The sequence below is a fragment of the Magnolia sinica genome, chromosome 2, assembly GCF_029962835.1.
Source record: "Magnolia sinica isolate HGM2019 chromosome 2, MsV1, whole genome shotgun sequence".
Lineage (NCBI taxonomy): Eukaryota > Viridiplantae > Streptophyta > Magnoliopsida > Magnoliales > Magnoliaceae > Magnolia > Magnolia sinica.
The window spans coordinates 23,567,787-23,578,005 of record NC_080574.1 but is presented as its reverse complement, the minus strand read 5'-3'; the positions used below and the strand labels follow the sequence as shown (position 1 = coordinate 23,578,005).

Genomic DNA, 10,219 nt, shown 5'->3' with positions numbered 1-10,219 from the left:
TGACTTTTTTTTTTTTTTTACTTTGAATTACATCAATAAAGTGGGCAAAACCAAACAAGTTGGAAATGTCCCATTGTTTTTTTCTAGTATCCAAACATGCCCTGGGGTTGATCTTAACTAGAGTTGGGCATTAAATCGAGTCGGACCGAGTTAGGGCTAACTTGACTCAATCCAGTTTTCAAATAGGCCTGAACTGAACTCGATCTAACTTGATATTGAGTCCAGCATGCCTGACTTGATCAGAGTCTGATCTGGCCTGGACTGATCCGGACTGAGTCTGATCTGGTCAGAAGTAGTCGGGTGTCGAGTTGGCACTAAGTCAGATTAAGAGATGAGGGAAGGAGAGACCAACGGTGAGATTGGAGAGGAGAGAGAGGAGGAGAAGGAGGAGGAGGGGGAGTGTGATGGTGGTGGGTGGTTGTTAGGCTTGGAAGATGAGGAGGATGAGGGAGGGAGAGAGAGTTTGAGATCGGGTCAAGGATGGGTACAGCCGGTAGGGTTAGAGATGATATAAATTATTATTATTATTATATTATTATTATATACGCAAACTTGAGTTAATTTTCGGATCAACTCGAGTCTAATCGGATTGAGTTTCAGGTTGAGTCAAGTCGAGTTACTGGGTAACTCGAACTCGACCTAGTTTGAGTTCAAATTAGGCAAAGCCTACTCGGTTGGGACCGACTCACCCATTCAGTCGGATAATCTTAACTGACTATTAATCCTAGCTACAGAGAGTATACTCATTGACCATGGTATTTGAGGGTCCACACAACCTTTTTGTAGTCCCAATGGTCACATCCACACCAAAACACTTTTTCCCTCAAGCATGGCGCTCATCATGAACACACTTCCACTGAGGAAACATCACACATGGTGCTCGATCATGGTGGGAAACTGGAAGATACACATAATACCGAAGTTGCGTGTACACGTCAGCACATTTCTCTTGCAAACGTGCCACTTTTGCAGGATGCTCAGAGCCACTGATTGGTGGATTACCACATTCACAGGCAGTAAATGCCAGCTATCCAATCAGCGACGTGGTGTTCATAGCTATCAAATCACATGATGCCCCACCATATCAACAGTCTGATCTGTCGCGTTGACATCTATGCAGAGCCAGTTTCTAATTACAGTAACATGAGTGTGAAGAATGTTGGATCCTCGCAGTCGATAATGCGCTTACAACCAGGTATTCCACTCATGCTCTTAAGTGGTCCACTTCTATTGTGACATGACACAGCAAGTGCTTGAATCTTTCATCTTCACTCTGTGGACGGATAATTCCTGACCGTCCATCTAGTGGTGTAATGGATGGGATTGTCTAATTGATATGATTTATAAAACAAGGCGGCATCCATGGTAGGGAAAAATAGATGGACGGCCACGATCAATACTTTCTTATGTCATGTAGAAGATATGGCCTCTTTTGCATCACATGCGCTCAATCAGGGGTACATAATAAGATTTTAGTGCACTTTCCGAGTCGCACTGAGTCGACTGAGCTTTTGAGCTGACTCAACGAATCTTGTCAAGACCTGACTCATCTTTATATACCATCAAATCCATTCATCTTATATAGCTAAAAATCACTATATTTAAAATCTCAAGTAGGCCTTGTCATGGGAGTTTAAATTTTAGGTATGAGTTCTCTAGGCGGCTAACCTGAGTGTTAAATCAGTCTGATTTTTCAGATCATGTCCTAAGGTGTGATCCAGCTGATGAACTGAGTGGGTTTTATGTACTTTAAGTGGTTTGGCCCACAATATATAAAATAAACCCAGCAAGTGGGATACACCAGTGTTTTCTGTTTACGAAGACTTTGAAATTGGGCCTTGTCATTTCGCAAGTGGAATACATCAGTGTATTGCAATAAGTGATGTCATCGGGACTCTAGAAATTAGATTTGGGTTTCTTTCAATGACCCGAACCATTTATTTGATAAGGCTCCCTAAGCTGGGAGATGTCCTTAGAAGACTCCAAGATTAATCTTGCAACCGGTTGATTGTATAGAGTTTATTACAACCGTTCATGTTCGAAGTAAACAGGCCAACCTATCAAGAGGCTGAAATAATTCAATTGAGAGCTTTTATTTGTTGACTTTCTATAAAATAGAGTAAGACTCATTGCATAAATGGTTTGGATGATGGGAAGATGACTCAGATTCAAAGGCTTAGATCCCACATATGGTACGTTTTTATTAAGTCACCATGCAATCGAGCAAACCTCACTGCAGTGTGAGAAGATTCCTTATCGAGTAACTCAAATTGCTTTTCTTTTTTCTTTTCTATTTTTAACACACGCCCACTTACGCCGTAGTGCGATTTCACCACCAATGGGTTTCAAAGCCAAGACCTCCTGTTGAAGCTCCTCAGAGTCTAGCACTCGGGCAAGGACTGGAACCAGTAACTCAAATTGCTTTACCCACTCTGATGTTTTTGTCTTATGCACTCTACTCATCCATTTTAACAGCTCATTTGTCTAATGCTTAAACAGACCACGTCATAGGAAAAAAGTGTGAATTGAATATTCACCATTGAAAACCTGTTGGGGTGCATAGAAGTTTTGGATCAAATTGATATTTGTGTTTTACCTTCATCCATATCTTTATGACCCTCTGAACAGGTTGGATGACAAATAAACATCATTGTAGGCCTTAGGAAGGATTCAACTGTGGATGTCACTATCCCCACTGTTTCCTGTAGTTTGGTCCACTTAAGCTGTGCATATACTTCAAGTTTAGGCCCATGACTTAAAATGAGCTATAAAAACAGATGAATCGGTGTGGATAAGACACATAGGACTCACAGTGTTTACTCAGTACACAATCCACTTCCACTGCACTGAGAAGGTGGCAGTCCACCAGAGTCTGCATAGTCTACATAAAACGTCAACTTGCTTAGATTCTATAATACAACTCTCTCTATCTCTCTCTCTCCACTTTTAGAAAAGAAGGAGATGAGATGTCGGGAGAGTGCATGTCAGTACATGCGGACGATGACACCAGTTGCAGTACTCCCACTTCATTAACTTCCACTATCGCTTTTATTTTTTATTTTTTAAGGGTTCAGAAGTTGAAGTACCATTAGTAACTTTTCTAATGCTGTGTTATATCTCTTCCTTGATCATTGCAAGGCCCACATTCTAAGTTGGACGGTCCAATTTGAGTGACTTGTATGCTTAATTAGTACTGTACTATTCATTACTGCATGCGTACCAAGAGTCAAACTCTGCCACAGTATCATACATGCACGAGGGCACCCATACATTAATATATATAGGATTATACTAGCTACATGAGTTGGGTAGAGAAAGTGACATTGCACTATCTAAATGCTTTTCACTTTTTCTTTCATTTTAACAATTTTCTAAAATAGATTTGTTGCTAGAATCCTCACCTCCATTAGTTTATATGGATTCCCTCATGTGCTGATGAAGTTCCTGTATCAAATGCAATCATATTGCAATTATATATACACTCCCCTCACTCTCGTTTTCACCATCGTTACCATATATACTCTTCACCTTCTTTTCTCTCAAAACTCTCTGTTTCCTCTGTTTTCTTTTTTGCTCAGAAATAATGTCTTGTTTTTCATAGTTTCCAGGGCTTAGATAGCCAGTTCACCATCTTTTTTCTCCCTTTCTTGGGGTTTAGCAAGTGTATAATTTTTTGTTGGTTTTTATCTTTAATTGCTAAAATCGCCTCTAAACTTAGAGGCGATGGCTGTTTCTCGTTTGCTTAAGTTGGCTTTTCTTATAGAGGTGATAATTTGTGGCACTGAATTTTGTCACATAAATGCTCTAACAATGGACTATTATGTCATGCGCTGCCCCTTTGCCGAAATGATGGTGAGGAATATAGTTAATGGAGCTTTGCAGAATGATCCCACTCTTTCAGCGGCTCTCCTGAGGATGCACTTCCATGACTGCTTTGTAGAGGTAACTACAACATAGTATAAATTACCATTTTTCTCTCTTTGTGTGGTATCTTTATTTAGTTTTATAAAAACTAGCTTTACATGTCTAATTACCATTTCTTTAGGTAGCTAATTGATTGAAAATGCATTTCTAGCCCATTCACTATAGAGAAATACTTGTGACAATCACTGAAGATGTTATAGTTTTTGTTCTCTACCATATTTTCACTAATTGTTGTTCTCAAACTTAATTAGTATAGATAGATTAAACTATCATAGAAGTAATTGTGAGATAATAATTTTATTTTTTTTTACATTTCCTTCATTTGTCAATTGTCCAAGCCTCTATCTCAATTCCTCCTAAATATAGATAGCACGATTATCAAATGGTTCGGACGTGGGACCTCTCGAAGATGACCTATCTAGGTCACCCCAAAACCGGCTTTTAAATGGGTTGGATTTGGATTTTTCCAAAACTAGACCTGATCAAGACCCAAAACATTTCAATCAAGATGCTTAAAATCCCTTCACAGCAAGAGATTAAGGAGATTGACAACAATCTAAAAGCCACATGAAGAAAATTTGTTGTTGGACACTTAACAAGAAATCTATGCTAATAGGAATTAAAAATTAAACCAACCCAACTTAGACCTCAACATAGATAAATGGGTTGTGCGTGGATCTTCTTAGTCTATGACCGATTGAGACTCGGACCTAGCTTACTTGGACCGACAAACCCAGACTCATTCCACATTCCTAGACACTAATGTAGTTGAAATCTAGACCTGATTACTAACCAGCTGGGGTCTACAGTTCCTCTCAACCCGACTCACTTGCACCCCGCATGCATGGACGGGATCTTTCTTATATTGTAGCCAAGTTGCAAGCATTTGATCTTTGACGCATAGACATGTGATGTAGTGATGAACGTGATGAGGATAACTACTCCGAATCCACGGAGCTTCTCTGGACTCCTCACAGAGACTTCTCGAATCCATGAGGAAAGAAAGCAGAAAATAGAAATAAATTCTAAGAAATTCGAAATTGATTAATTAATCAATAAAAATGAGTTCACAACCCTTTAAATAGGGGTACCAAGCAATGGGAAAGAAATCGGAATCAAACTACAACTCAAACTCCTAGAATCCGTGACTTACTATAAATAGTAAACTTATTATTTATAGACGGCCGTGATGTCTACTAGTGCGCTAGGTTTTTGGCCAAAAATAGTAAGTGTTCTATTTGGTTTCACCAAACCATTCTCCTAATTATTCTAAGCTCTTTTCACGTTGGGCGCAACTCCTAAAGCCCAACGGATGAAGATTTATAATCAAACTAAAACTTACTATTTATAGTAAAAACGAATTAAAACAGGGAAACAACCGTCGATCCAGGGGTTTTTTGCAATTCCGGGCTATGCGACCCGACGTAGCGGGGTTGGTTAGCTAAAGTAGCTTGTTCTACCCCAAAATCATATATTTTACGTCAGGTAACTCATTCCGGATTGCGAGATACGCCCAATCTAAGGTCCGACGGTCCGGATCACTTCTGTCGTCGACCGGGCCTTTTCTGATCCAACTTGGCCATGAAACTGTCCACAACCTGCTCTACATCAACATGAAAATACTAGGGGTTGTTTCGTAACCTGGAAAAGTACAGTACTACTGGAACTATAATCTAAAGTAGGAAAAACCTTGAATTGATCAGGAACATGGAAAATGTAAGAAATCAATTCTAATGAGAATCTAATTCTATATTTTGTGTTGGGAAATTAACCATAGAAAAACATAATAATTGCTATGTGGAATTTACTACTACTTTTGCTTTCCAAATATAGTGAAATGTCCAACATGAAATATATTTCTTCTTCCCTTCTTTTCTTATATCTTCCTTCAATCCAAACAAAAATTTTGATCTTTCGATTAGATGGAAATCCATATTATTCTAAGTTTCTTATATTGAGATTGTATTTTTATTTTCATGGTGGTAGGGCTGTGATGGGTCGGTCCTCATTGATTCTACAAAGGGTAATATAGCTGAGAAAGACTCACCTGCGAATATAATCTTACGTGGGTATGAAGTGATCGATCAAGCCAAACAGGCAATTGAGAATCAGTGCCCAGGAGTAGTTTCATGTGCAGATATTGTGGCAATGGCTGCTAGGGATGCTGTTCTTTGGGTAGGAATAATACAACTTCAATTAAAAATTTCCTTGTGATCATCAAATGTGCGTGGGGCCTAGCTGGACCCACCTATGATGACAGTGAACCTGTATATGACTTAACATGGTTCCAACATGACCCTAATCTGTTGATCGCCGCCACTCAAATAAGGAATGTATGGTAAGCTAAGTCCAATTTTTTATTCCTTGCTTTCCATCCCTCATGTCCTTAATTGTATGGCTGTGATTATCGGGTCACTTTTGCAACTTTTGAATTTGACTGTGGATTTATCATATCCAGTGCTCTTTGATGATCACGGTTGAGCCGCACTTGGGCCCGAATTTATGCTTATCATCATCATCATCATCATCATTATCATCATTTAATATATTAGCCTTATTCTAACTTATTGGGTTGAAAAGGTTAAAATTCATGTTAGAAGTTATGGTACACAGCCTTTCTTTTTTTATCGGCTTGTGATGTAGGACATGCCACAAATGCATTTTTTGCATGGCTGGACCAAAAGAAGTTTAAACGAAAGCGAAAGTAGTTCGCTAGAACTAAGCCTAATCCTATATAGGGCATGACATAACTAGCCACAGGCACATTTAGTTCAAAGAAATTTATTCCGGATAACAAGGTATTGTCGTTCATAGTGTGGAATATAAATTAGCTGTAACTTTTAATTTAGGCATTGGCACAAAACGTCCGATCCATCGATATTAACAATGCTTCCAAGGTCAAACAGCCTTCTATACAAGCCGAACCCATCCATTTTTGTCAGAAAACACACCCATTTGGTTTAACACTATGATTTTTGGATACTTATAAACAAATTAAGAAATTAAGTGTTCAAAGAGTTGTTATTTTAGAAACTTTTGAATTAAGGTTTAGATTTTCTTTATTAGTGGTATAATTGAGAAATGATACACACATTATTCAATAAAATATTTAAATTTTATTTCTTATTTTCTTGTTTTAGTTACTTGAGAAAGACCAAAGACCACCATCTCCTTCTCATTGTTTCATGCCCTTTCTTGTGTTAGCTTGGGATAGCCAATAATAGCCCAAATCACCGATAGGAGCAATGTAATGGACTATCACATATATTTATTATAATCAAGGGCCATCTAATAGTCTTTTACAATCAAAGAGTTATAGGAATTCACACTCCTGCAAATTAAATGTTTTATCTTACAATTGGCACACGAGTAGAAGATCTGGACCATCGGACGTGCCATGGTCCAAAATTCAAAGTGGACCACCGGATGACTCTTCTGGAGCTTGTAAATAATAACATTCTCTTGGACCTGCAGGCAGGGGGACCGTTTTATGACATACCAAAGGGACGAAAAGATGGGAGAAGGTCTAAAATAGAAGACACCATTAACCTACCTCCACCCTTCTTCAACACCTCAGATCTCATCAGGACCTTCGCTGACCGTGGTCTCACCGTTCAAGAAATGGTCGCTTTATCTGGTAAAATAACAACTATTCTTTATGTTTTCTTTTATCTCATCATATATACAGGATAGAGAGAGAGGCCCAATGTAACTACAATTCAGACTTTTTGCGACAAGTCAATTCATCCCTAAAAACTTCAAGCTCGTGACAGTGGGACCCACCTAGTGCAAACCTGATGCATGTAACCGGACACAAATTTCCTATGACAAAAAAGCACCGCGGGACCCACGTTTGCGCCAGGTCATGTTGGACACGGTTTGGCTAGTGACCCAAACACCAGCCAGCTAGCTGGTGTCAAAGCTTTGTGGGCCCCACCAAGTGCTTTTATATATTTTAGGTATATTTCACATGATTTTAGATGGTATGGCTCACCTAAGTTCCGTGTATGGCTAATTTTTAGGATATCCCGTAATCTAAAGGGGACCCATCAAATGCACGGTGTTGATTTCCGACGTGCATCACGGTGAGGCCCACAAAACTCAACCTCATGTGAAGTTCCCATGAGGTCGACCTTATAGTATCATTTCCCATTATAAATATACATTTATGTAAGATATTCTTTGGTCTGGGTTGGGTTTGGGTCCAGATTATGAGCTCAACTATAATGGGCTTACTGGGTCCGGCCCATTTACAGCTCTAATTAGAGATGGTTGTAGCCTTACTCTTGTGTTGCTTCTGGTGCACTAGGGGCACATACATTGGGTGTAGCCAGGTGCGCCTCCTTCAAAGATCGTCTGACCAACTCCGATCCGACCCTCGATTCGACCTACGCCGACTCGTTGTCGAAAAAATGTAGCGCAGGCGATGATACTGTGGCCCCCTTCGATTTTACGAGCACATCTTTCGACAACCAATACTTCAGAGCACTCCAATCTTCAGGTGGGCTCCTCACTTCTGATCAGACGCTGTACGTCAGCCGAAGAACGAGAGGCATCGTGGACGGTTATGCGATGAACCAGGCCATGTTCTTCTATGATTTCTGGCAGGCAATGGTCAAGATGGGCCTGATCAGTGTTAAGGAAGGTAGTCAAGGAGAAGTACGGCTAAATTGCCGTAAGATCAACTGAACCATAGGTTTTTAACTTCTTGTATTTGTAGGAATTCTCCTGACCTTAATACGGTGGCAGTTTGCATGTGGGGCCCAGATGGGCCCATTAATAATCACGCTGGATTATTGGATAGGAAGGGCCCATTGTGGATTGCGTATGGCCCGGTATCAACCTGACCGAGTGATCGCATCCATTCGTGGGCCTGAAAAATGGATAGATTTTTGGGTGACCTGCAATCTACAGTGGATTCATCCCATCGAACGGTCTTGTTCTTGATTGACAATAGATGGGCCCACCTAGGCTCACATAGGAATTTGCACAGTAATAAGGTATACAGGGAATTCGTACTTTATCATAGCTCTAGATTACTTCTTTTTTTTTCCTCGTTCAACAGATGTAATCTTAGCTTCACACCGTATTTATGAAATTAAAATAGTTAGGTTTAAGCCACAGTTGCAAATTTGTATAATTTAAAGGTGGTCTACGGAAGCTAAAATTTTGTGGGCTCGGATTGGTAGAAGTGGTAGGACCCACTTGAACTAGACATGGGACGGGCGGAGGTTAGTGCTACCTGGCCTATCTAAGTTTCAGACGTTTGCCCGTTGGCATCATTGTTAGGCTCAAGCCAAACCCATGTCATGTTGGGGAATCATGCACGGAATCATGCACGGAAGCACCCATAAACAAATCAAGCAAAGTACTCACAATCGCAGCCAAATTTAAATAAAAATAATCCAAATTTTATATGAAAAAACTATTTCATACAAAAACTACGCTACAAAGCGACAAGTATGCACTCTTACAGTAGAAATTATATGAGATAAAGTTTTGCTGATTCGAACAAGCTTCAAATCCACTTCACAAGCCCTATCTATGCCTTTAAAACCCTTAGTAATGAATTAAAAAACCCTGTCTAATCCTCTACATCTCCCAAATCCCAATCATACCCAATATAAGAAGCATCACAATTGGAATAGAAAATAAATTTCGTACTTGCGCAACTCAACGTGTGGGCTCGAAAGGACTTTCGATGGCATCGACATCCCATTGAAAACATCGATGGCATCAAAGCTTCTACAATGACATCAAGTAACAATACTAAAACATCCCAGCAACCAACATGAGATTTTTCAGATTTTCTCAATGAAATTGAGTATCCGTCGATGGCATCGACTGACCCTATTATTAACAGATTTAAGACATCAAAAACATGTCAGGGAAATAATGTAGATTTGAGTTTGGGCTGATCCGTGAATAGAAAAAGCAATAAATTAAAGGGTGGGCCCAACCTGTTTGTTTTGTAGCCCAAAACAGGTTTGATAGCTTAACAATTGAACCCACGTCTAGCCCAAGAAAGGTTGGGCCAACAATCAAGCCTGGCCCATTGATGGCAACAGGGCCCTTGCCCCTGATGGTTTATATTGATTAATCTGATTTTTGGGTTATTCTTCATTCATCAAGTGGCCCATGAGACTGATGGTCCAGATTATTTTTACATGTATGCTAGATGTAAGTGGACTTGCAAACACCATTCAAGGAAGACATGCTAGAGGTACCTTGAAGTGCAGTCTCCGCTCCTGTTACATGTTGGTCTTGTGGTCTTGTGGTCTTGTGGCCCCCACTC

General features: G+C 39.8%; 1 protein-coding gene across 1 annotated transcript; it reads left to right on the top strand.

The window, feature by feature from the left end:
• The first annotated feature begins 3,475 nt into the window (after window positions 1-3,475).
• LOC131236669 (peroxidase 47-like) lies at window positions 3,476-9,047 on the top strand. Its single transcript, XM_058233989.1, has 4 exons — window positions 3,476-3,942; window positions 5,911-6,099; window positions 7,399-7,561; window positions 8,234-9,047. The coding sequence occupies exons 1-4, from the start codon at window positions 3,724-3,726 to the stop codon at window positions 8,611-8,613; spliced, it is 951 nt and encodes a 316-aa protein (XP_058089972.1). The 5' UTR covers window positions 3,476-3,723; the 3' UTR covers window positions 8,614-9,047.
• Window positions 9,048-10,219: the final 1,172 nt, after the last annotated feature.

Coding starts and splice junctions, on each gene's coding strand:
- LOC131236669 (XM_058233989.1), top strand. CDS start 3,724: ATGGCTGTTTCTCGTTTGCTTAAGTTGGCTTTTCTTATAGAGGTGATA. Junction 3,943..5,910: donor TCCATGACTGCTTTGTAGAG/GTAACTACAACA, acceptor TCATGGTGGTAG/GGCTGTGATGGGTCGGTCCT. Junction 7,562..8,233: donor AGAAATGGTCGCTTTATCTG/GTAAAATAACAA, acceptor CTGGTGCACTAG/GGGCACATACATTGGGTGTA.